The sequence below is a fragment of the Terrapene carolina genome, unplaced genomic scaffold, assembly GCF_002925995.2.
Source record: "Terrapene carolina triunguis isolate 2854851 unplaced genomic scaffold, T_m_triunguis-2.0 Scaffold130, whole genome shotgun sequence".
Classification (NCBI taxonomy): Eukaryota; Metazoa; Chordata; order Testudines; family Emydidae; genus Terrapene; species Terrapene triunguis.
In genome coordinates this window covers 11,121,107-11,149,097 of record NW_020664481.1, presented here as the reverse complement: position 1 = coordinate 11,149,097, position 27,991 = coordinate 11,121,107, and the positions used below count along the sequence as shown (strand labels likewise).

The window sequence follows — 27,991 nt, the reverse complement described above, 5'->3', positions numbered from 1 at the left end:
CCCCCCATTCTTCTCTTCTGCAGACTAAATAATCCCAGTTCCCTGAGACTCTCCTCATAAATCATGTGCTCCAGCCTCTTAATCATTTTTGTTGCCAGGACTTGACTGTGGTGTCTGATTATAGTCTCTCTTCTGCACCCCTCACATTAATTTACCTGAGTCAAGTTTATCAGATGTTATCCTTGCACTTGTGTGGTATTTTTATGTTTGAGATCTAATCCAGAGTTGGATTGATGACCCTTGTTAAGGGAATGCGCCAGCAAACGCACAAGGGATTGTGCCAAAGTGGGGGCAGAGGTAACGCAGGATCGGTATAGTGTCTTTTTGCACCTATGTGTGTGGCTCACTGATACCTGGTGAGTGGTACAGTCATAAATCATCTGGTCATGTCTCAGAACATTTGGGCTAAGTGATAACACAGAGAGGTGGAACAGAGTGAACCCAACCCTTATGCAGTCAGTGTAATATGACCGGGGCAAGGTAATAACAAAAAGGGGGGGGCAGGGTCACTTGTATCTCACCCATTGTTGGCTTATGAACAGAAGTGAACTGGGACCATCACAGCCCAGAGCCTGGGAAAGCTAACATACACACAACAAGAAAGCAGAGTTTGCAAATTGTAGATTGCAAGGATGGCATCAAGTCTGCCACTGAGAGCCCTTCCTGAACTCAGAGAGAGAGAGAGCGGGTGTGGTATGAGTTTCTGTGATTGAACCAGAGCTCTTGCCAAAGCCAGCTAGCTGAACTTACCGGAGCAGTAAGTGAGGGCGAGGGGGAGAGAATCAGTTTCAGAGAGAGAGAGAGAGAGTCCTCAACGCTTTGGTAATTTGACTTTTGTGTGAATAGAGCCCTCAATTATATCCTAGCAATGCTGAAAGCTAGACTCAGCAGTTCTAATTTAACACATCTTTTTAGTATTGCTAAATTACCTGACAATTTGCAATGTATCCATGTCACTACATTAGATTTATGCCCAATGAAGGTCAATTACGAAGTATACGCACAGTACACATCATACATAATCAGGCATGTTATGCAGGGAAAACCTCTTGCTTTGTCCATTTTTTTTAATGTGTACAGAATCAAAGCAAAGCTGATTCCAGATGTGCTTATCTAAAGAGGATATAAAATTGTCTTAGCACCCAGTGTCTGAATTCTGTGCTGCACAGCTGGAGTCATCTAGTCCCATCTTAAAAACTGCATTGCCATAAGTGATAATAAAAAGGCCATAGGCAAAGGTTTTAGTGCTTCATTCCCGTTATTATCCTCTTTTCCCAGGTAGCGTGGACTGATGTGTTTAGAAAAGACTCCGGTAGCCCCGGCACACTGAATAAGCGGTGCCTGGTATGAGGTGGGCCGCTTCTCAGGTCTGTCAGGGCTGGATCCGTCTGTGGGCCTTTCACCGATGAACAGCAAGCTGCGATCTTTCATGTCTTGCTCCATTTTAAAGAGTTCATATTCTGTGTGGGGCAGCCTGATGCCCAAAGCCAGACACCCATTGGTCAGCGTTATATCCTGCTCCATCCCGGCACTCCAGAAGCCCGTCTCCCCGCAGGTCCCTGGCTCTGAGGAGTTTAGCATAGTCACTGTTACCTGATCCATTGCTGTAACCCGAGCACAGGTCACTTTAAATGCCAGCTCTGTGCCTCCTCTCACTATGGAGGATGGGATGCCCTTGGTGTAGTGCCCAGATGCATAGATGGTAAAAGTAGGCTGCTTGCAGAGTGGGTCAGAGTAGTGATAATAGTACCCTTCCCAGGTGCGACTGTTGCCATGAAATATGAAGTACCTGGTAAGAAAAAGCACAGCTGGCCGGACTTCACAATGAGCACTCACCCACCTGCCACTTAACTGCATCGGCAGCTCGGCTTTAGCTGGTAATATAGGTGGATGGTGTTCATCAGATCTGTATATAATCCCACAAGCAGGGCAAGGATGCGCATGATGCTGTTGGAGGCAAACAAACAAAAAGTAAATGAACAATATGACATGCAAACCTCCATTCGAAGTATTTAAACAACAACAGGCCAATCTCCATCCCTGGTGCAACTTCACTGAGGTCCTGGAGGCTGCACCAGGGATGAATTTGGCCCAATGGGTCCAAGCAGTTTAGTAAGATAAAGGGCTGCCTAGATCCCCTGCTATTCTAGGGAAAAAGAAGAAGGGCCAAATTGTGTCTTTGGAGATGAGCACCTGGCTCTTCTCGAAGGCCAGTGGGAGCCGCGTGCATACATCTCAGGGCAGCAGTTGGTCCAAGAGGAGTGCTGCAAGCAGGACAAGGGATGCACTTTTGGAATGTCCTAGTTTTCTTTCACTGCAAGATTTCTGTGACGACTTGAGAGGTTAGGATCAAGGCACAAATGCTGAGGTTTTGTTCCCACAATACCATGTGCCTAGTGAAAACTTAGACAAGGCCTGGACCTAAAGAAAATGCCACCAATTAAGGTTATTTAGGCAGTCTCTGATGCTGCTGGGAGTTGTCAAATAGGCCTGTACATTTTTATATCCATTCAGATGGTGCCAGAAAAGCCAATGCACTGCTGAGACCCTCAGAAGGAGGGCTAAGAAATGGTGCTGCATCTCCTAGAAGAGTCCATGAAACTCAGCGTCAAAACACCTCTGGCCTTAAACTCTATGAAAAACATGGATCCAACTAACATGCGTTTAATTTTGAAGCCCCTCCCCCCTCCCCCGATGCCTGAGCGTTGCCCAAAGCTCTATGTCAAACCAATCCTGTGTCCAATCTAATTCCATAAGAGCTTTGTGCAAAGTTGAAACCTTTTCCTATATTTCATATGGAAAAGTGTCAGTACATGGTGACTTTTTTTTAAAAAAATAAGTATTATAACATTTGATCATTTTCTGAAATTCTAGCTAATCTAACTGTTTGCATGGAACAAGATTAAATAACTCAGTTAACAGTAGGGTGGGTAATTTACATGCATGTTGATTGGAGTCTACTGTAATTTACTCATTTTCAGCTTGCTTTACTGCTACTGTCACACTAATGAGTGCTGACAGTACACAGTACATTATTGCTAAATAATCCCAGAAGTTGGCAAATATATATATTCTCTGTAGACAGGAAATTCTTTGATAATGGAGGTAATTTGGGGAGAGTGGGTTTCTTTAAAACAGTTATAGATTTAAGGAAGTAAGAGTAGTATTTCCCCATAGCAGGTTAAAAAATAGCTCCTAGTCAGGACCAGGCTGTAGGTAGCCAGGCCTATTGATCAACATAAGGCAGTGGGCCAGGTTCCCACACTAGCCAGGGTTCAGAACCAGGAGGTCAGGTCAGGAACCAAGAGTCAGAGACCAGGAGTGCAGGGGCAGTAGATAAGCCAGAGGTCAGGAAACCAAGAGATCAGAAGACAGAAATAGATAGCAGTGGGTGAGCAGTCCAAAGCAGGGTACACCCCACTTGTACAGACTTCCTGCTCCTAGCTTCTGTCTTAAGTAGGGGGAGCAAGCCAATCAGGTGCGCTGTTGTTCCACCAATCAGGGCTTAGGGTAGAGTCTTCCAGCTGAGTTAGACTTCAAGGAGTCCTGGTTCTAGCTGGTAATAGTAAAGTGTCAGGTGAAGGGTGGGCACATGATTAACACCCACCTCAGGCATCTCCTAGACCTGGGTTTGAGACCTGCAGGTCATGACATCAGAAAAGTTGTATGAATCTCTTGCTAGTGCAGGCTAATGTTGCACGTTAGTTAATTAAAAGAGAAGGCTGTGTCCAACAAAATTAATATTGTGAAGCCAACAATCTTACTTGTTTAAACCAGTCACATGAAGTTATTTCTAATGTATGGTAGCTTCTAATTATCCCCAAGTGGTGACATCATGTGCTGGGGAGCTTTACAGAGCTGTTTGCTGATTAATTACAGCACTATATTTAAAAAAAACGAGGAGTACTTGTGGCACATTTAAATTCAATTAATTTGCAAACTGGACACCATTAAATTAGGCTTGAATAAAGACTGGGAGTGGATGGGTCATTACACAAAGTAAAAACTATTTCCCCATGCTAATTTTTCCCCTACTGTTACTCACACCTTCTTGTCAACTGTTTGAAATGGGCCATCCTGATTATCACTACAAACGTTTTTTTTTCTCCTGCTGATAATATCCCAGCTTAATTGATTAGTCTCGGTAGAGTTGGTATAGCAACCCCCATTTTTTCATGTTCTCTGTATATATATTGTATATTTTCCACTACATGCATCCGATGAAGTGGGCTGTAGCCCACGAAAGCTTATGCCCAAATAAATTTGTTAGTCTCTAAGGTGCCACAGGTACTCCTGTTCTTTTTGCTGATACAGACAAACACGGCTGCTACTCTGAAACCTAGCACTATATTTAGAGAGTGAATTTCAGTATCTTAGGTTTGTTTTAAGTTAACGTTTAAAAATGTTTATGTTTACCGTCTGGTTTAGCTCATGTACATGGTCTTGGCCCAAGATAACACCCAGCTTTATACCAATCCAAGCCTGTTACTTGGAGGTTTGTCATTTTGTGTTTTTCTTTTTCTCTCTTAAATTCCAGTTGTTGCAGTATCACAAGGGTGGAAACCTTCTCCCAAATGAAGCATTTCATGAGAGTTAGTCCTGTTCCAGCTGGTAATGTTCACAAGTGGCTTTTTTGCCCCATCTCGCTGCTCAATCACATTTAGTTATGATTTAGATAAATAATACCTTTTTTTTTCTGGCAATAAACCAAGCTACTGGCAAAAAATAAAAATAAATCACGTCTGCTGTATAATATTATTTATGTTGAAGTAAAGTGATTTCTGTAGAATAACATAATTGTATTCAGGGCTATTTCCCCTGCTAATGGCATTATATTGTGGAATAATGATTTAATGGAAGATGCTTGTTTCCTCATTCCTCTTTCAACCTGAAGGACAGGACAAAGAAATAAGATGAGGGATGCAAGACAAATAACAGCACACAGAGCTTATAATGATGTGGGACTTTTAACCTCAGGACAGAATCTGAGTCTGCATTTCTAGTGAAAACCTAGCGGGTAAAGAAAATCTATTTGCTCCATGCCCCAGCCGTGGAGGACTGTTCCCTCTATTATGTTTTCTTTGCTGCTTAGTCCAGGCTAGCTACAAGGCCACAAGCTTAGTAAGGGGAAGAGCCAGATTCACATACAACTGTGAACCTACGTTTGTGGTTAGGCCGCCCCTTTCTTCCCACCCCACCTCAACCAGCACCTTGCACAAGACACAATTTTGTCTTTTCTAAGCCAGGCTCTCTGCCCATCACCTCTGTCTGTATCATTATAATACTGAGGTGACCTATTGCAGGTGGGGTAAATAATTTAAGAACCTCGCTTTATACAGGCTGCAGACAGACATGCATCAAAAAACAGGGGACACCGGGGAAGCTGGGCTTCCATTTTTTAATGTGGCCCAGGAGTAAGCGATGTTCTTACCACAGCGCTCTGCAAAGGGCGTTGATACCCCGTTGGTCGATAATGGAGCCTCTCAGACCACTTGGTGTGAATGTCCCCTAGGTACAGTTCCTCCACTGTCCTGCTGCCGCTCGGCTGAGTTTGAAGCAGAGGCTCGTAATGCTTCTCCACCCGCACCAGGCTGAGTTCGTGCATGGCAAAGCCCAGGGCTGTGGTGCAATCCCGCCCCTCCTTGGCACTCAGCACCTCGTAGAGGACTCCGGGAGCCCAGGACCGGCCAGGTGGAAAGAATCCACTGCAACCCCCTTCTGACGTCTGATTGATCCGGGCCGAAATCTCCTGCATGGCCCTCTGGCTGTGGAAAACAATACCCACTTTGTGCAGGTGGTAGTCTGCCTCAGTTGCCCCTCGGGTGATCCAGGAGGCCTGGCGCAGCCTGAGCTTGCCTTTGATGACCAAGGAGTGGGACGGATTGTGGCAGGAGGGGTCCCAGTAGTAGAACTGATAAGCCTTGAACAAGCGGTTGGAGTAAAACAGGTAGGATCTGGTCAGGAACTCCGGTCCCGGACGTACCTCACAGCTAAGGGCAGAGAAGAGATCGGTGGTAGAATCCTTAGTCACATATTGAGTGGAAGAGCTGGGGTTTGAATTCCTGCCTGACTCTTTGTACAGAGAAATTAATGGGGCATTAACTTCTTTTGACCCCATGATGAGAGGGTCTCACTTTTGCAATGCTCCCTTCCCCATTGACCCCAAGGCCCCATATCTTACCCCAGTGACAATTCTTCCTGCAATGGTGATTTCATTTCACTGCACCTCCAGCAAAGAGGTATTAAAAAATACGCCCACTAACAAATCAGAGTTTCTTTGCATAGAAGAACTCTGTGGAGCATCACCCCATCCTATCCCCAGGGCATATTGCCATAAGACTAAGGGGAGGGGAGAATCTCAATTCATTCCTCCTTACCCTCACCCAAGTGGCTTTAAATAGAAATGGTTTCACAAATGATTCAGTAGTGTTTCCTCTGTTAGGTGGCACAGAGCAATGGGGGAACTCAGTACCATGTGAATGCCAGAGATTTGCCAATAAGGGACCACATAAGAAAGAGTCTCACCCCACATCCATCATCACAAGGTACTGTGATGGAGTTGTCCACCACAGCAAGGGTGGCGGTCCAGCGGGGAGGTTTGTGAATGGGATTCAATGGGTAGCATAAGCAGCTTGTATTAAAGTTCCTTACTGAGTCCCATCTAGAGACAGGAAAGTCAGACCCACGTCTGCCAACACCCATGATTTTGTCAGGATATTTGGTGTTATTCTTACAGCCCCCAGCTCCTGGCATCATGTGATTGCATGAGAATCCCACCTTTCATTAAAAAAAAAAAAAAAAAAAGGAAGTGTCTACCCTCATGGCTGCTGAGAAAAGCTTGAAAACATGAACCTTCAAGGCTTAAATACCAGAAGGCAAATAAAAAGAAAACCTTTGTTATTACAGAGAATCTCACGTTCGTTTGGAGTCGGACTCCTGATTTTTGAACACTTGGGGTTAGTAATATTGAGACCCTTACAGCAGAATGCACATTGCAGGGACGGGGGCGTCTCCTTTTCATTGCCCTTGTTAGGATACACACAGATGCCTGCGCGACTCCATTTTGGGTCAGGTGGAGGGGGCTGATTAGCCAAAACCAATCAGGGGTGGGGCTAAGAGACTATAAAGTTGGTCTCTCTGCCTGTGCTCTCACTCCAATTGGGAGCTCATCCTATTTACAAACCTGTTCTAGCTGTGAGGAGTTGTGGGGTAGGCGGGTGGGCGTTTACTATCTAGTTCAGGTGCTTACTTCAGGCTATGTGTGTAGCACTACTCAGAAGCTCATTTGCATGTGGAAGTTTGCTGTAGTTCAGATGCTTGCTCTGGCCTGGGAGATTAATCATTCAGGAGTTTAGGCCAATCCCCAGAACTCAGCCCAGTCTCAGAAGTTTAGTTTAAGGGTTTGGCCTGGGTTAGGATTTAGGGGTGGTAATTTCAGTGAGACGCCCCTTTGCCCTTAAATGGGAGCCTGTTTCTCATGAAGCTGCTAGTGAAATTTTTGTGAAGTAAACGAGCATGCTTCCTGTGAGATCTTAAATTGAAAATCCCTTATTTTCTCTCCCTTTCGCTGCACCTATGAGTTTATGACCCACTGTTCATCTCCTGGTCGTAGTGAGAGGTGCACTGGAGCCTGTTCCATTGTGTGCAATAGAAGCTGCTAGTCAGAACTGTGCCTTTGCCAAAGGCCGTTCACATAAGGACATTGTAAATAATGTGTAGGCAGCAGGGTGTTTTAAAGATAGCTCAGTCCTTTGAGCACTGGCCTGCTAAATCCAGGGTTATCAGTTCAATCCTTGCGGGGGCCATTTAGGGATCTGGGGCAAAAAATTGGTCCTGCTAGTGAAGGCAGGGGACTGGACTCGATGACCTTTCAAGGTCCCTTTCAGTTCTATGAGATAGGTAAAGATGTGCTCCTGTGTTTTCAAACCTCAGCCCGTGTATTGTGTGTTCCCTCAGCCCAGAGGGCATGGATGGGGGCAACATCTGCAGCTTTGGTATGGCAGACATGGCAAATTAAGAGAGAGATGGAGGAAGTCCTAGAGGGAGTACTTGGATCTGGATTTAGAGCACATCCCAAACTGATAATATCAAGGATTTTGATTCGGCCCCTTAATTTGGTAATGGGCTATCTGCAAATGGTACCTCTGGGAGTGCATTTCGAACCACCCCAAAATTAAAGGATATTCAGCTCTTTAATTTGGGGCCTTCGTCCAGCTACAAACAATACATGAACCTTTCCCCATAAAGGAAAATCACCAACAGCAGGCACACTCTACAGTTTAACAGTGTGTGCCCATCAGTGCACCATGATGATGCTATTTAGTAAGGGGACCTCACCCTGTCAGCAGAGTCTAGCAAAGAGGCAAGACACATAATCTGCAAACTCCTCTGGGCTACTGGGATCCTTACCCTGTAGAAATCCAATGACCTTCCAGCCGGGGAGGCAGAAGAGCTGAAATTCTAGCGCTGTCCTGTAGGTGGCGCAGTTGGTACTGGCACTGTGGCTCCCAGTGCAGTTTTCCAGTGCTGTGCTGGTGAGCCTGAGACACAGGCACGTCCCATAGCTTCTTTCCAGATGCATAGGCTTAAAATAAGACAGATGCTTTCAGAACACGGATGCAGTCGCTCCTGCACTTTACAATTAAATGGGTTAGTTTGACTAAAGGTTTTTTTTTTTAAAGACCAAATGGGACCTGCCTGTTCCAGGAATTGCTCTTCAATGGCATTTCTGGTGCACTATTTGGTCCTTTTGCTAAGTTTCTGGACAGGGTGCTTTAGATCCAGTCCTGTAACTCTGCCAGAAAGGGATTGTTTCTCCTGTCTTAGAGCTACAGATGTAGCCGCTTGTTTCACGGATAGTGATTATCGTCACAGAGACAGCTTGAAAAGCCGTGGTAGTATCCAGCCTTTCACAGCTATTTCATGATCCCTAGCATTATCGGTTCATGCATTTATTATTCCCCCTGGAGTTCAGATGAAACCGTGAGAAAGCCGCTTAAGTCAAAAAAGTCAATTTCTTTATGGCACTCGATCAGATAAATAAGATAAATTCAGAGAACAAAGCAATCTCTGTGCTCTGCAGTCTCAAAGGCCCAACAAGCAACAGTATTATTTTGGGAAGGGGGCAACACAAGTTCCTTAAAAATGCCCACAAGTTGGCTCATATTCTGTCCATTACATGAGTGACTTTAGTGTTCATTAAAATGTACTTACCCATGCCTTTAATAATGACGCTATATTTTCTCTATAAGGTACATAGCACATTGCCAAAGAACCTTGCACAGCTGTGTTTAAACTGTGTAGTGTTTTAAGGGACATTTTACTGCATGTTTTTGTTGTACCTAGGTCCTTTTTTTCTCAGTTTGGGACTAATTTTAACCCACTCTTCCCAGGAAGCTAAATCCTTACATCTTTCACCAATAATGATCTGCATCGGCTAAAGAGAAATGCCAAGACACTTATCAGAACTGAATGCCGGGGCAAAGCTGACGAGTTTAATTTTAAATCAGATGCCATTACTGCCATTACGTCCATTACACAACAGATTTAGTCATTTTGCCTGACAGATGTTGGTGCACAAGTGTTCTCTGTGCCCATCACTCATTCGCTGCATCCTGATTAGCTTGGACAGCAAGCCTGCTGAATGCATCAGCAGCACAGAGAAGAGCTCATTCACAAAAGCCTGGTCATCTTAATCGCATATTGTATTGCTGCAAATTAGCTTGTCTTTTTGCACAACATTGAAGCACGGTCGGTTGCTCCAGCGCTCAGTCTGGATGCTGGCTTTATGAGAGTGTGAAATCCTGTTGTTACAACCAGTCTGGATGGTGCCCATATTCTGATCCATGAAGATCACTGCAGGCCCATAAAATGGCAAACCTCACAGCTCAAACTCTGTATGTGCAGAAGAGCAACAGACCTACATTAGAAAGGCTGAGAGAGATCTGCTAGCACAGGGGTAGGAAACCTATGGCATGCGTGCCAAAGGCGGCACGCGAGCTGATTTTCAGTGGCACTTACACTGCCTGGGTCCTGGCCACCGGTCCGGGGGTCTCTGCATTTTAATTTAATTTTAAATGAAGCTTCTTAAACATTTTAAAAACCTTATTTGCTTTACATACAACAATAGTTTAGTTATATATTATAGACTTATAGAAAGAGACCTTCTAAAAACATTAAAATGTATGACAGGCACGCGAAACCTTAACTCAGAGTGGATAAGTGAAGACTCAGCACACCACTTCTGAAAGGCTGCCGACCCCTGGCATCTGAGGTCTAATCCTGCAAGGTGCTCAGTACCCACAGGTCCCATTCGCTTCATGTTTTAATTCACACAGCCTGAATATTCACTGGCTAAGCTCTGTTCACAGACCTCAAGAAAAACTAGTTCAAACATAAAAACCAAATAATTGTAACTAAGGCCATTAGTTCGTTAGTACTCGTGAATAATTTTATTTTATTTGTTGCTCAGTTGGAGATTCCTCTGAACCCACTCAGCTCACAGCTGAAATCTTCAAATATGACTGAGAGCTCTTCGTCCTCGCTCAGTTTTTAATCTATTGTTGAGACCGCCACTGAACCAGGGAATTACAATATGGGAACGTTAGCCTCTCCTGTCGCCCGCCATAAGGACAGTAACTCTGTCACTTACCTCATTTCCCGTAACAACGGATGTTACTGGCTTAGGGAATGTGTGAACACTCAGCTAAATCCTGTAGACTTTCTTTGGATGTTTATTCACTCTTTGCTCAAGCAAAACTCCTGCTGGAGCCATTGGCAGTTTGCCTGAGTAAGACCTAAATGAGAACCTGCAGGATTCGGCCCACTATAAATAAATGACATGCCTTCTAATTAAAACACCTGAAACCCTGGCTTATATTGATCCATCTAGCAAAATAATGTCCCTGAGTTAGGTGTCCCTGCAGACTTGCACTGGGCTGCATTCGTTTTATTGGCCCGCTGGGGGCTGGCTCACTCTAACTCTGGTCTATCATTTCCCTAGCAGCATGCTGGAAGATTTCATTCAACGACTGGTGCAGATGACAGAGGTTGCTCTCTCGCCTGTCTATCAAAGCAAGCTGAGGAGACAGTTTACTGTATATATATATATTTATCTTCTGAGCAAGCATCTACAGAGCAAGACTTGCCGGACGTTGGCCAACGCCAAACATTTGAACTGGTTTTACTGCCATTTAAGCACCAAGTTGTCCCTTCCTAAAAGCTGTAGGAGGGGCCTTTTTTTGGTGAGGTTTCCCTTCTGGAGATTACCTCGTCATCACCTCAGAGGGGCAGCATTTGCCCCACCCCAATCTCCTGTGGAAAAAAAGCAGCCCCCAAACCATGTAGAAGCCAGGGCCATCTAGGGTGACCAGATGTCCCGATTTTATAGGGACAGTCCCAATTTTTTGCTCTTTTTCTTATATAGGCTCCTATTACCCCCCCCCCCCAACCCGTCCTGATTTTTCACACTTGCTGTCTGGTCACCCTAGGGCCATCCTTATGGCTGTGACCTCGTGAGGACTCTAGACGTCCGGGATAGGACTCTGAAAGGAGGAAATGGTGAGACTGGAACATTCCTGCTGTCTGGAGGAGGGGAATTATGCCTGGAGAACACCCCGACCCATAAGTAGATCTAAGGGGCCACAATCTGACCCGTTACATATATGTCACACACAAAAAAAGCAATTGTTCCTCTTTTTGCCAGCAAAGTGCCACTGATATATTCATACATATACATATATACTGTACATACATATATATATTTTAAAACAAGCAGAACTCTCCATTGACTCCATTGACTATTTGGGGCGGGGGGGGGTTGTTACAACAGGGCCCTTAATTTGGGAAGAGAAACCAAATCATCCAACTGTGTATCACTGAAGGGCCAGCTCAAACGACCCGGGATCTGAGCCTGGCTTGTGGAATGGAATAAGGCCTTAAATCTTCTCCTTAGGAAGGTGTTTTCGACCAAAGCCAGCACATAAAGACATGGGATGTTCTGCAAGATTATAAGTGAAAATTCCACAGCGCAGTCACTCAGTGTTTAAAACAAATGCCAACACTATGGGCCAGAGCCTTAGCGCCATTGATTTCAATAGAATAATGCCGATTTACACCAGCTGAGGATCTGGCCAATGGCAGGGCATTAATAGACCTCCCCCACCCCAAAAAACCCTTAGTCTGATCTAAGGCATAAATCCCTAATGAAACAGCTTCAATGCTCATTCTTCAGCACCAAGCTTTGCCACTGCTCAGCAGATGAACCCTAGATCAGGTCAAATGGCAACGGGAGCAGTTAAGCTTCTGTTGTGCAATGCAAAGTCTTCTGAACGCCCAGGGAAGCGAGGCCTCCCCACCCAGGGTCTGTTATTCTGTCTACAAGTTCAGTCACCTTGCTGTAAAACTGCCGTTTGCTCTAGGAAAAGCTCATTGGAACTTAAACGTCACTGCGACAGAGCCCTTGGAAATGTGCTTGGATGGCTTTGAGACTGTGGGTTCTGAAAGCACTATGAGGGGCCCAGGGGGAATAGATTCCAGCTAAACAGGAAAGTCATCAGATTCGGAAGCTAGCCTGCCGAAAGGCAAGTGGAACAGGGCCACGGGTTTTCTGTTACTGCTCTAAGTACCAAAGTACTGGGACTAGTTGGAAAACTATCTTATGAGTGCTCTGGGGTCTTCCTTGCAGCAGGCTCATTGATATGCTGTTTTTCTAATTTTTAAAGCCCTTTATGTTCAGCAAGGGGGCTGCTACATCCCCACTCTATGGCTTGCACTAGCCTTTCCCGTCTCTGATCTGGTACACAAAATCCAGTCCAATTGGTTAGTCTTTTAATTTTGAAACATTAGCATCCTCTACAGGATTAGTTGACATTGACTCCATATTAAAGTGGCATGATGGCTATTTTATGGTCAAAGGAGACTGGGAGGCAGGCCTGCAAGTTCTAGTCCTAACTCTGCCATGGATTTTCTTTGTATTCCTAGGCAAATTACTTATTCCTGTGTCTCATTTTATGCAAAACGGGCAAGATTCCATGCCCAGAGGTGTCATGAGGCCTAATTAACAAACGTTGGCAAAGTGAACATAAGAACGGACATACCTGGTCAGACCAAAAGTCCGTCTAGTCCAGTATTCTGTCTTCTGACGGTGGCCAATGCCAGGTGCCCCAGAGGGGATGAACAGAACAGGTAATCATCAAGTGATCCATCCCCTGTCGCCCATTCCCAGCTTCTGGCAAACAGAGGCTAGGGACACCATCCCTGCCCATCCTGGCTAATAGCCATTGCTCCATGAATTTCTCTAGTTCTTTTTTGAACCCTGGTATAGTCTTGGCCTTCACAACATCTTCTGGCAAGGAGTTCCACAGGTTGACTGTATGTTGTGTGAAGAAATACCTGCTGCCTATTAATTTCATTTGGTGGCCCCTAGTTCTTGTGTTATGAGAAGAAGTAAATAACACTTCCTTATTTACTTTCTCCACACCAGTCATGATTTTATAGACCTCAACCATATCTCCCCCTTAGTCGTCTCTTTTCCAAGCTGAAAAGCCCCAGTCTTATTAATCTCTCCTCATATAGCTGTGCCATACCTCAAATATTTTTGTTGCCCTTTTCTGAACCTTTTCCAATTCCAATATATCTTTTTTGAGATGGGGTGACCACATCTGCACGCAGTATTCAAGATGTGGGCGTACCATGGATTTATATAGAGGCAATATGATATTTTCTGTCTTATTATCTATCCCTTTCTTAATGATTCCCATCATTCTGTTAGCTTTTTTGACTGCCGCTGCACATTGAGTGGATGTTTTCAGAGAACTATCCACAATGACTCCAAGATCTCTTTCTTGAGTGGTAACAGCTAATTTAGACCCCATCATTTAATATGTATAGTTGGGATTATGTTTTCCAACGTGCATTACTTCGCATTTATCAACATTGAATTTCATCTGCCATTTTGTTGCCCAGTCACCCAGTTTTGAGAGATTCCTTTGTAGCTCTGACATCCTTCAGTGAGACAAGAATCTGAATTTAGCTACAGCTCAAAATATATGAATTAATTATTCTACAGCATACAGTGAAATATTTTGATTTGACCAGAGGTACTAGAGTTAAAGGGCCAAATTTTGGTCTTGTAAATGTGGAGTCAGCTGTGAAAAAGACTGATATAATTTTGGCACGTATTAACACAAGTGTGGTATGTAAGACACAGGAGGTAACTGTCCTGCTCTGCTTGGCACTGGTGAGGCCTCAGATGAAGTAGTGTGTCCAGTTTTGGACACCACACTTTAAGAAAGATGGGGACAAATTGAAGAGCGTCCAGAAAAGAGCAACAAAAATGATAAAGGGTTTAGAAAACCTGATCTATGAGGAAAGGTTAAAAAAACTGGGCATGTTTAATCTTGAGAAAAGAAGACTGAAGGGATACCCAATAAGAGTCTTCAAATGTGTTAAGGGCTGTTATAGAGAAGACTGTGATCAATTGTTCTCCAGAAGCATTGAAGGTAGGACAAGAAGTAATCAGCTTAATGAGCAGTAAGGGAGATTTAGGTTAGATATTAGAGAAAACTTTCTAACTATAAGGATAGTTAAGTACACCTCTACCCCGATATAACATGAATTCGGATATAACGCAGTAAAGCAGTGCTCTGGGGGGGTGGGGCTGCGCACTCCGGTGGATCAAAGCAAGTTCGATATAACGCGGTTCACCTATAATGCAGTAAGATTTTTTGGCTCCCGAGGACAGCGTTATATCGAGGTAGAGGTGTACTGGGATAGGCTACCAAAGGACATTGTGAAATCCACATCACTAAAGGTTTTTAAGAATATGTTAGACAAAACCTGTCAGGAATGGGTTAGGTTGTCTCGGTGCAGGGGCCTGGACTTGATGACCTCTTGAGGTCCCTTCCAGCCCTACATTTCTATGATTCTGTGTCTTGAATGCTCTGAACCAAACACCCCCAAAGTTGGAAGAGTTCAGATCCAGGTCTGAATTTTGTAGCTTGAGCTCATTTCTACTCTACTCATTTACTCTACTTTCTACTTACTCATTTCTACCTGAGATCATTTCTACTCTAAATAAGAACAGCATAAAGTCCTATCACTCACCTGTCCTCCTCTCATTCAGGCGACTGCCAAGGGAGTCAGAGCAGTTCCTTTTTCCACCCCAAAATAGACATTTCAGTGAATCCGCATATACTTTGGTTTAAGGGGGCTCAGGAGAGAAGGTTCAAACAGGGGAGAAGGAAAGGTATCACACTTGATCTACAGAGCAAAAGCAATCACTAAAAGGAGAAGCCCTCATTGTGACCCCTGCTATATACTCATTGCCCATCCATCCATATCTGTTAACCACAGGAATTTCCAAAGGACCCATCACTAGGCACCACAATATGTTTTTCCAGCTCTCTACTAAGTAACAGCTACCTGTGCCGCATCCAAAGTACCTGCCCCTAGCCCCCAAATAATGGAGCCAATTATGTGCACCATTATAATGATTGCACATCTAGATCAAGCAATTGTAAATGCCAATTACTGGAAGTGGGGCCTGATCTAATGCCTATCGTTGTCGATGGGAGTTGGAGCAGGCCCTTAGTCATTTGCCCTTGCAGTAACCAAATGCACACGCACAAATTAGGTAGGTATTTTGCACACACATTTGCACATGCAGCTTTTTAAAAATCAGGGGCATAATATCAACTCATGAAGGGGCATATCCTGCCGTCCTTAGTCAAGCTAAATTCCTGTTCAAATTAAGAGAAGATTTTGAGAGCTGCACGTTTGGACCTCTAAACTAGAACCCATCTCACGAGAGGTTATGCTGCATACATCTCTCTTCCACTTGGTCTGCTTGGTCTGCTACACTGATTCAGATCCACTTCTCGGCTTTTAAATAAATAATAATTAAAAAACCCAGGAGAGAAATAGCCTAATATGCCTTGTTGGAGGCAAATTCTGTTTGTGTTTTACCAAGCAAATTGACTTTGGAAAAAAAAGTTGAGTTTAGTCATACAGCTTTGTTTCTTATCAATCAATAGAGAAGAAATTGCCCACATTACAGCTTGCAACAAAATTAGGCACTGCAGATCAACTCTTCTCCAGGGCTAGATTGCTACATGCTGTTGCTTCCTATGGCCAAAGTTGTTATTTCCATTTATAATTCTAATGTTTCATTAAGTCACCCATTCGCATGGATAAGATCAGTGCCTACAGTCATGGGGAATTACGTAGCTCTTTATTTAAGAATGACACAAAACCTTTGATATTTGGCAAGGAATGTTCAGACTGGAACAAAACTATGGATAAGAAACATACAAATGTATTCTGCAGAAGTGAATTACACTTATCCACACAGACGTTATTAACAAAGCATTCCTCTGCCATTCTTCTCCCCTGAGAAAGCATGCAGAATGGATTTGGGGTTAGCTGCTAAAAGAATGACGATTCTTCTAAATGCAAGGAAAATGGTTGTAGTTTACCAAATCAATTTCTCTTGAATTTGTGTTGAGATTAAGTTAGCAGGCTTTTTAATATGCTCAAAATAAAGAATTTCCCAAGAGCACAATTTTGTGGGGAAGACCTATATTATGTATTAAAATCAGTTATAAAATTAACTATAATACAATGAATCTCAGCACTATTTTGCATTTTCCATGTCTGCAAACAGAGGTTCCAGCTCAGGAAAGCACTTGAAGACACGCTTAAGTCCTATTGGCTTCAATGTGACATAAGCATGCACTTGAAGTTAAGCATGTGCTTAAGCACCCTTCCTGATTAGTGATGCTTTCTTGACTTGAGATCAGAGTGTAGTCTAGTAAGTTGGAGGAGGAAATTGTTTGCCAGGATGCCAGTTCTATATAACTTTGCAGATAATATAAAATTATTATTATTATTATTATTCACAATATTGAAGTCCAAAGCTACCTGCAAAGAGTTACCAGGGAATCTCAAAAAACTGGGTGACTGGGCAAGAAAATGGCAGATGAAATTCAATGTTGATAAATGCAAAATAATGCGCATTGGAAAACATAATCCCAACAATACATACAAAATAAAGGGGTCTAAACTAGCTGTCAGGGCCGTAGCAACAAAGAACGTGGCCCCCTCCGAACGGTGGCCCCCTCCGAACATATGTCCGGGCGGGGCCCCTTACAATGCAGAAACTGGAATGCGGTATTTATTTTGCCACTTTTAGGGGCCCCCTTCCTTGCGGGGCCCCCTCCGGTCGGAGGGTACGGAGGGCGCTCGCTACGCCTCTGCTAGCTGTTTCCATTCAAGAAAGAGATCTTAGCATCACCATGGATAGTTCTCTGAAAACATCTTCTCGGTGTACAGCGGCAGTCAAAACAATCTAACAATATTAGGAAGAATTTAAAAAGGGATAGAAAATATCATAATGCCACTATATAAATCCATAGTATACCCACACCTTGAATACTGTGTGCAGTTCTGTTTGTCCATCTCAAAAAATTAGAATTGGAAAAAGTACAGAGAAGGTTAACAAGAATGATTAGGGGTATGGAACAGTTTCCATATGAGGAGAGATTAAAAAGTCTGGGATAGTTCAGTTTAGAAAAGAGATGATTAAGAGGAGATATGATAGTGGTCTATAAAATCATGAATGGTGTGGAGAAAGTGTTATTTACCCCTTCATATAACACAAGAACCTGGGGTCACCCGATGAAATCAATAGCCAGCAGATTTAAATAAACATAAGGAAGTATTTATTCATACAACACACAATCAACCTGTGTAACTCATTGCCAGGGGATGTGAAGACCAAAAATATAACTGGATTCAAAAAAGAATTAGATAAGTTCACGCAGGATAGGTCCATCAATGGCTTTTAGCTAAGATGGTCAGGGATGCACCCCATGCTCTGAGTGTCCCTAAACCTCTGACTGCCTGAAACTGGGACTGGACAACAAGGGATGGATCACTCAGTGATTGCCCTGTTCTGTTTATTGCCTCTGAAGCATCTGGCACCAGCCACTGTCAGAAGACAGGATACTGGGTCAGATGGACCTTTGGTCTGACCCAGCATGGCCATTCTTATGTTAATCACGGAAAAGGATTTGTTATTGCCAGAGATACCATCCTATGAAAGCAGGAGCTCTAGGAAATCCATCACACAGCTTCAGATAACTGTCACTGGCTGGCTGGCAGTGTGATGTCATTCCAGCAGTAAAAAGCAATGTAAAGATTGAAACAAAGAAGTTACAATATATTTCTTTCAGAGCTGTTTTCTAAGCGATCAAACAAACCCAATATCCCCAAATAGGATATAGGGCCTGTTGTATTTGTAATGTTTCGATCAATATTTGCTTCTGTTTTAAATACCAACCTCAAATTATTTTACTTCAGTCAAAATGTGCAATTATAAAAAAGTATGACTACAACTATGGGCCTGATTCTACCCTCCTTATCTACCTGGACACCATATTGACTTCAACCTGGGTATAAGTGAAGACAGAATTTGGCCCTATTCTTTTGTAACTTAGTGTTTCATTTAGATTAATAGCCTGGTGAACTCATTTCTACAGAGACACTGGTGTTACGGTACAGCTTTTCCTTCTAAAATATGCCAGACCCTACTGAGTCAAGATAAACAAGATAAAAGTTAGAGCTGTCACAGACATCCTCAGTCTCTATTCCTGCTGAGTTTACTGCTCAATCCCACAAGCCTTCAGTGGGAATTCTGCCTGAGCTAGGCTGGCTGGATTTGGCCTACACATTTGAAACAGAAAACAGGGAAAAGCATGTCAGACAAGACAGCTGGTATTTGGGCTAGAGAGGATGGGAGTGAAGGAGACACTGTCTCCTGTACCTTCAGGGTCTTCTTTAGTGTTGCCCAGGTTAAATCTGATTACTTATGTTTAAAATGCCTTCTCTGGTAGTTTACCAAGAGAGAAAAAAACAGGGCCTAACACAATGTATAAATGGGGTTACTCTTTCTCCTGCGCTCATTGAACTCAATAGCAAAGCTCCCATTGCATTTAGTGGTGCAGGATCAGGGCCTTACTCAGGAAACACTCACTCTGAATGCTTTAACATGAAACTGATAGAAAAAACCCAGTCCACGATGAAGTCAGTTTTGAGAATAAAGGGATTCACAGGAGGAAACAGATACAGAGGATTCTGTACCAAAATACAGTATACAAAGCAAGGGGCATATGCAGAATCCACTTCAGAGGGCCATAGAGATATATTAATAAAATTCTGTACTAGTGGCAGAGAGCACATTTCACTGAGACCTCAGCATGCTTTAATCAAATAATTTTATACTTATCAGCATCCACTGTATTTTAATTGCACAAGTTTTATTCATTTTTATGTGTAAATATATTCGAAACACCTGGCAAATAATTTATTTTGGCTGTGGCCCAGGCGGAACTGCTCTACTAATTTTTTTTTAACCAAAATATTATGTGGACCCAGAAACTAGAGACAATCTCCCATAGCCAATTGGTCAATGGCAAAAAGTCAAACAAGGGAACCTCTGCGCAATGCCATCTGGGAATATGGTCCTTCATAGGTTTAGCCGTTGTGGTTAGGTCAATGCCAACATGTATTTAGCTATGCCCTTGCCCAGTCGACACAGGCCAGCGTAGCTGGGGTGCTTTCAGTATAATTAGGGCCCTATCAAACTCACGGTCCATTTCGGTCAATTTCATGGTCATAGGATTTTTAAAATTGTAAATGTCATGAGTTCAGCCAGGGCCGTCCTTACCCATACGCAAAGTACGCAGCTGCGCAGGGCACCAGGAAATTTGTGGCACCAAATTTCCTGGTGCCCTGCGCAGCTGCGTGCTGCTCCAGCCCCTACTCCGGCTCTTCCCCAGGGCCCCCGCCCCTGCTCTTCCCCATCTCTTCCCCGCCCCAGGCCCACCCCCACTCCCCTGAGGGCTCCAGAAGCAGTCGGGCCTGCACTCACCGGTAAGTAGAGCAACCCGGCCCCAGCCTGCTCCACTCCCCTGGCTCCCAGCCACACCACCGGCCTTGTGACCCCCCTGCAACTCCCTTTTGGGTCAAGACCCCCAATTTGAGAAATGCTGGTTTCCGCCATGAAATCTGTATAGTATAGGGTAAAAGTACACAAAAGACCAGATTTCACAGGGGGAGACCAGATTTCATGGGCCAACATATTTCTCATGACTGTGAATTTGTTGGGGCCCTAAGTATAATGGACAAGTTGGGGGGAAGGGATAGCTCAGTAGCTTGAGCATTAGCCTGCTAAACCCAGGGTTGTGAGGTCAATCTTTGAAGGGGCCACTTAGGGATCCGGGGCAAAATCAGTACTTGGTCCTGCTAGTGAAGGCAGGGGGCTGGCCTCAACGACCTTTCAGGTTCCCTTCCAGTTCTATGAGATAGGTATATCTCCATATACACCTCTACCCCAATATAACGCTGTCCTCGGGAGCCAAAAAATCTTACCGCGTTATAGGTGAAAACGCTTTATATTGAACTTCCTTTGATCTGCCGGAGTGCGCAGCCCTCCCCCCGGAGCACTGCTTTACTGCGTTATATCTGAATTCATGTTATATCGGGTCGTGTTATATCGGGATAGCGGTGTGTTTATATATATTTAATGTGTCCTGCTGTGGGCTTAGAACATATACACAGAGCTCCCCTTGTGGTAATGCCTGATAATTACATGTACCTGCCTAACAACATGGAGAGAGGAGGGTTAATTAGGAGACATAAGAATAGACCAGAGAACTGATTTGCTTTGAGTTTAGTCTCAGCAAGCACTGAAGAAAGCCAACAGACTGAGGCAGCAGTGCTGCTTTGTGAGCTATGTCAAACTCCGACCTAGCTTGTTGTAAAAGTTTGGCACTGATAAATCTATGAGCAACCCCAAACACAAAGAAATAACTAGGAAACTCAAGGTTTTTTTCCCTAGAGTACCAGTGAGGGTGCAGGTTTGCTTTTAATTACATGGGTTGAGTTACTGAGACCCATCTCCACTTTCCTGCATGCCTAGCTGGTGGGATTTGGGGGCCAACATTCTGTTTAATACACACACACATACACACACAAGGTGGGGCACTACTCTGGTACTGTATTTGTGACTAGATAAAAGAGAAACCTTCATTGGAATCCATATTTTTTTACCAAATCGCACCTATCTCCCTTCATTTAGAAGAGATGGAAACTCAGCAGAAAACAAGACACACCTTTTGAAATGAATGGCACTCAGTCATTTCAAGCTTATAGAATGCCTACGCATTGGCAGATCTCATGTAACCTCTCCACGGAGACGCTTTATTAGTGGCCGTCCTGGCCCTGTTTAATAGTGATTCCTAAGCATATTTTTTCCCAGAGAGCTTTCAAGAGCGGAACTGGTAATCAGACGACAGCTTGGCTATGAAATGCCAACCTCATTTCAAATGTCTAAATCACTTATGTGGCTCCTGAGCACAAGGGACCACCTACTATATAATATTAACATAAATATAGCATTTGCTCGATGTAAAGGGCATTGGCGGGTGCTGAGATCAGAGCAACAAAAATGATTAGGGGGTGGGAGGGATTGAGTTACAATGAAAGATTTAGAGAGCTCAGTACAAGTGGCTGTGGGGGATGGATATGATGAGTCTATAAATATTCAGAGGCTAAAAACACCCAGGAAGGGGAGGAATTCCTTACGGTGAATAAAGAGGTTCTGTTGGGAGGGAATTAAGAAAGGAAAAATGTAGCCTGAACATTGGGATAAACTTCTTGACACTGAAATCTATTAAACTGTAGCAACCCATTCCTTTGGCATATTTTAGAGTAGCCTGCACAAAGCATTAGTGAGTCTACAGTAGGGAATAAGCCAGCCTTGGCAGGAAGAAGGCCTGGATATCTAACAGTCTTTGCATCTCGGACTGTTATGGGCTTTGCTCCCGGAGGTTCACAATCACCTGAGTAACCCTATTGTCTTCAAGGGAACTGCCTGTGTCAGTAATGGCTCATCAGTGGGAGCAAGGGGTTCACAGCCTGGCTCTATGAAACCAGAATCATAGGAATCGGGGAATGAGATTCTGAAAGGTATTTAGGTGCCTAAAGATTCAGATTGGCACCTAATGGGGATCAGATGCCAAATCTATTTAAGCGCTCTTGAAAATCCCATTAGGCACCTAAATACCTTTGAAAATCAGACTATAGGAAGGTAGATTGTGAGCTCTGTGGGGCAAGGACCATTTTTTGTTCTGTGTGTGTACAGCACCTAGCACAATGGGGCCCTGGTCCATGAATGGGGCTTCCAGGCATTACAATAATAGAGAGATGAATAATAGGAACAAACAGATTTATTTCAAAAGGACACAGGTCTCTCCTCGTCTCCATGAGTGAGGCCTGCAGGGTGGAGAACCATGAAAAGCTGGAGACTGTCCCTAAAGAAAATGTGAGCCACTCAGTTGCGGAACTTTAGCTGGCTTGATGGTGGAAGTTGTCTCAAAGAGATTCCACAGTAAGGTATTAAACTGATACATGTCACCAGACCAGTAACACGTACCGAAATAAAGACACAAGGGAACATATTTAACTCAGTCACGAGTGACCAAAGAAAAAGGTTGCTCATTGAGTTAAAGCATAGAATTAGAGTTGTTTTAACATATGTTTTTGGGGTCTCGGTGTGGTTTCTAGATAGTTTGAAATTTCAGTCTACTATTTTGCCTGTCAATATTAGCCAACTTTTGATGCATTCCAGTTCTCTTAAATGCTGCCGGCAGATGCTGAAATTAAAGCCGACGTTCAACCTACATGCTGCATCTAGGACTTGCACTTGCACTATTAAATTAACAAAGTTTAGGACTTTCTTGACACAAATTTCTGCTGTCATCTATATTTTCATTGGCCTTTTCCAGGTGGCCTAACTGGAAAATTATATGAAAAACATGGAAAACAAAGTATCATTGTATTTTGTTTCAAGAGGGGAAATAAAAAATCCATCCCCCACATAACCTCACCCATACCTCATGAACTTCAATGTGAGAGCTGAGGTGAATTCCACTGATGCCAGTGGGAGTTTTTGGTGTAAACTGATCCCAAGATACAGGGTGAAGTCCTGGCTCAGTGTACATTTTGCCTTTCACTTCAGTGGGGCCAAAAATTCAGTGCTTAAAGTTATTTCAGTGGGAGTTGTGAGTGACTCTTCAGTGGTTGTTTGGGGAATTGACTGATGACAGAATATGACTTCTATTGGCAGTGGATGTTTTGCATGTTTCAATGGCAGGATATAGCTTTATTATTACCAATACTCAAAGTGAGCAAAAGTACACTAGCGCTAAGTGCCTGCAAATGTTTTCTAACAGAAGCTGTATGACCTGGCATATCTGTTAGTGTAAAAAATCTTTGTGCTGATAAAATCAAAAGATTGGCCGAGATTGGTTAAAAATACATATGAAAGAAGGAGTTAAAAGGAGGAGTCCATCAAGGACTCAACTGGACCTGTTCTGCAGAACGTAAGTCGGCAGTGTCCCTTATTTTCCTGATGTCACTTAATTGAGTCATCACTGAGTCAAAAAGTTACCTACTCACTTTTACTCTTGAACACTGGTTACATCAGAAATAAAGGATCATGAAGTTGGGCCTATGAAAAAAGTTATTTACTTGAGAAGAATGAATCCAGCAGCATTTTAAGTTTCTTGCAAGAACACTTTTAGTGTCCCTCAATTAGGGTCTTTGTGACATGTTGCACCCCACATTTGGGGCTTGGCAGGTTGAGATATGCATTCTTCCTTTCCCATAGATTTCCTTTGTTCAGTTCCCCCACTCAGATCCGTGGTGCCCATTACAAGAGTTCCCCCACTTCAGTCATTCTATTTTGAACACTGCTGGCTTAAATCCTTGTGCAATTTCTCATAGTTTAATCTAAATTAGGCCCCAATCTTTCTCCCACTGATATCAGTGACAAAACGTCTATTGACTGCTATAAGAGCAGAAATGGACCCTTAAAGTATATAGATAGACAACTCAGGCCAGATCCTAAACTAATTAAAGTCAATGGAAGGTCTCCCATTGACTTCAATGGGGCCCAGAGCTGGGTCTCTCTTTTGTATAATGCTGAAGGTAAGGAGGGGGCCCAGGGAATAATAACTAATAATAGAAATCAATCTCCTTTCTTTGAGTTAAGTAACTGACTCTGATTTCTGATCCTCCTTCACCAAAGAACCACTCATTCTTGGAAACGTAAGACCATAAGAGGCTTGCTCAATTTCTATCTAAACTTTCATTAACGTTTTTACATTCCAATACACCACACCGATATTTTCCATGGGTAGCTTCTTTGAAATGGTTTAGAACCTAGCCAGTTTTAAAATAAAAGGACTTCTTGCCTTTCACTGTTTATTTTTAAGTTTGAAAATTATGGGGTCAGGGGTAAGATAAGATCAACAGTTGAGTTCAATTATATGATTAGAAAGTGAATCCCATAAAAGGATAATACCAAGTTTATACATATTTTACTGACAATGTAATAATATTGCCTTCTGTTCATGTTCAATATAGACCAAGTTTGCTTGCTAATTTATTGTCTGTTTGTTTTGTTTTTTTTTACTCTTTATTTCAAAGCGACCCAAAAAATCAACAACTAATGTGCTATGATCCTGCGATTTGACTCTGTTTGCTCTTTCCCTAATGATAGTTTAGCCACGTTGCAAAGTATATGGATATAGATAAAGATAGGGCTGAGATGAAAAAAGAAAAAAGCATACGTGAAAAAATATATTGTGGTTTCTATATTTTCCCCACAAGCACAAATTGTTGAGTAAGGAAATTTTCAAAAGCCAGAAATTGCTATGGAGAAAACCAAAGCTGGAATCCAGTCCTAGAAGAGGCTGCATCTGGCAGAACCAAGTCTGGAAAGAGGTTTTACTTTCAGTGGGTTCCTATATTTGCCCACAACATAGCACATGTCATTTATAAAAACAACGTTTTCATGGATGATATACAACCGCTGTGAAAGTCAACCTTGAAATTAGAAAGCACCTAAGCGAGGTTATACAGTCCCTTTGGTTTCCTTATCCCTTTGCTAAGCCACATCCCCAAAATATTCATAATTTTTTTAAATCCCTACCTTCCTAATTCTAAAATGATGTATTGCAAATGTAACAACACTGAGAAATCAACAGCTAGAAAGTGCTAATTTATTGTATAACCCTCCTTATCCAAACAAACAGGGCTGCCAGACATTGAAAATATAATGCATACAGCCGGTCCCTGTTTACCAGTTTATATTCTGTGAGATGGGAAGGGTTAGTTATGTACAATCCATGCTTTTTTTGAACATCATCTTTTAATGATTCACCATTAATGAATTTCAGTTCCTACGCACTAGCGGCAAAATGCTGCCATCAACTTGAGCTACAGATTATAAACTGGTAAGGAAGGGGACAAAAGTCATTTGTTTCTGGAGTTTTGGCACAGGCAAGGTGGGGTAAAAATGGTATCTGTCTATAGCCACCTTTTGCCAATTTCTGTTATCTTATTAAATGTGTTTGGTTTGACTCTAAAGCGCAAATCGAAACTCTTAAGGCTGTGAAGTTCAGCTGAGACGGTACAGCTGGACGGGCAATTGGTCAAGCCACTGTTAGCTTTGATCTTGTTTACACGTGAAGGTCTGATGGTACGTTCCTTCAAACATCACCGTCAGGCGTTGTGACAGATGGCACACAAAACCAGATCGTCTCACAACTAAGTATTTTAAAAGGCCGAGTTGAGTTCTTGCTGACTGTATTTAGTGCTTTAAATGCTTTGAACTTACATGTTGCCTTTCGCCCCTTGATCTCAAAGTACTTGACAAGCATGAATGAACGGAGTCTCCAAACGCCCTTGGGAGGCAGGTCATATTTTTCTCCCCATTTTTCAGAGGGAGAAACTTAAGTCACAGAGAGGAAGTCTGTGACAGGTCTCTAGCCCTCCAGCCTAGCTCCTTCGCCTCAAGATCACCCGTTCTCCCTTCAATGCTATAGTTTACTCTGCCTTTTTCTGTTGAGGAGTTCACACCGGACGTGGACAAACAGTTTCAGCTGAGTCTCCCTTGTGTTTTTTAGGGAAACATGCTGTCCAAGCAGGGGCGATAAAGAGAGTTTCCTTCCCTCCCACAGGCTCACTTTTTTTTAAATGGGGAATCATGTCGCCCTATGCTGCTGCTCTTCGTCGCCAGCACGGCGGTGATTATGTTCTCGAGCTCTGAGCATCCAGAGACATCTCTTGCTAAAGCTGTGGTGGTTGAGATGTGAACCTTGCCAGGTCTAAAGGTGGGGCGCAAATATGCCGGCAGCCAGGTTCGGAGTGTCTAGGAGCTACCCTAGAGGTCAGTGGGGAAATCGATGTGTCTCCTCTTGGAGACGTGAGATACTTCTGATGTATTTCACCTCCAAGCCAGGTGCCTCTGGGCTTCTTCCTGGAAAATGGTCCCAGGAACTCCAGCCCTGGCGGTTGAAAATAGCATCAGGAAGAGTCTCCCAGCCCTTGCTAGAGTTCCCCCCTGGACTCCTATCTTGCTCCACTGTCTGGGGCGGGAAAGAAAGATCATTAGCGGGCAGTTTGCAAAGGCGCTCTGCGGGGTAATGTTCAGCAGCAGTCAGGGAGCTTTGGGTGGGAGCCAGAGGCTGCCTCTCTTCTCTGTGTTAGCCCAACATGTGGGCTTTGGTGAAAGACTCCTCTCCAGGAGCTATCCCTGAGCAGATCAATACCAGCTCCCGGTCCACTTAGGCATTTCCAGCCCCCCACTACTTGTATTTCATGCCGAAGAAACGCTGGAAATATCTCTAGAAAGTATCGCAAAGTCCATTCAAATCAAAGGATGGAAACCCTCCATCCCCGGGGCCTTCTTAGAGCCAGACAAGCCTGGGGAGATGGGGGGACCCCAATAAAGCCAAGAGTCCCCTCCCCCCATCACCAACCACTTCGGGGGGTTGGACGGTGCCCGGGCTCTTCGTCGTTATTAACTCGGCTCTTTTATTGAATGTCTGGCGAGCGGTTACAGATCGGAGCTGGAAAGGGGACACGCACAGCCCTGCCTGGGTGCACGTCCAGTCCGGTGAGCTGCGGAGCGTCACTTTTCCTTGCGCAGCAAAAGTCTGGCGGATCGGACCTCAGGGAGCGCTCCCGGCTGGGTTTGCGGAAAGGGGCCCCCACCTCCAGTGCCACCCCGAGGTACCCCCCCGGAGAGAGCCGGGGAGGAACTTGAAGACCAAAAGGACCCAGCCTGGATGCTGGCAGACCCTTATCTATGGGGGGAGGAGGGCACATCCCTGCCACCGCTCTCCAGAACCCACCCTCCCCGGGTCCCTTCCTCCCCTCCAATGCACGGCCCCGAAGTGTCACCTACCTAGGAGCAGCCCAATGAGGCACCAGGACTGGCCCATGGTGGTATCCAGCCGGCTTCCTTCCCACCTGCCCGCCGAGGAGGAACGGAGCCCGCTGGCTGGCCGGGGCAGATCGCTGGCTCGGGTTCTCAGTGGAGCGGGACCCTGCGGGAGAGCCGCGGAGCCATGTGGGGCTAGGAGGAGCCCTTAGAAGTTCATCTGCCCGGGGGAGGGAGGGTGTCAGCCCCAGCACAGGCTGCTCCGGAGCTCCGCGGCTATTCTGCCTTCGTGCGGCCCGCCAGGAGGGACAGCGGGGCGAGGGGGCTCATGAACCACCACCCCCCTGTGTCTCCCCCTCGGCAGGACTCGGATCCGAGAGGCTCCCGCTCAGCCCCCGCTTTGCAGGAATGCCTGCGCCCCCCGCCCCGCGCTGCTGATCGTTTTAATGGGGCTTGGCAGCTACAGGTTCAAGCTGCCAGAGGAGGTGGAGACTTCCTCGTCTTAACCCCGTCTGCAGCTGCACATTGCAATGCACCCCCCAGCCACGCACCGAGATCTGCCCCGGCGTGGCCCAGCCGCCCCGCAGCACCCCCGGGCGCCGGGCCGCGCCCCTTCCCTGTGCAAGGAGGCAGGGAAGGGGGCTGCCTCTCCCACCCACGCGCGGCAGGTCCCGTGGGTTACCGGGAACGGGCCACCTC

The 27,991-nt window shown here is 44.4% G+C and overlaps 1 protein-coding gene across 1 annotated transcript; it reads right to left on the bottom strand.

Moving 5' to 3' along the window:
* Nucleotides 1-23: 23 nt before the first annotated feature.
* APCDD1L (APC down-regulated 1 like) lies at nt 24-27,608 on the bottom strand. The gene is made up of 4 exons (XM_024195900.2): nt 27,317-27,608; nt 8,410-8,584; nt 5,432-5,990; nt 24-1,947 (listed from the first exon to the last, which is right to left on the bottom strand). The coding sequence occupies exons 1-4, from the start codon at nt 27,351-27,353 to the stop codon at nt 1,180-1,182; spliced, it is 1,539 nt and encodes a 512-aa protein (XP_024051668.1). The 5' UTR covers nt 27,354-27,608; the 3' UTR covers nt 24-1,179.
* Nucleotides 27,609-27,991: the final 383 nt, after the last annotated feature.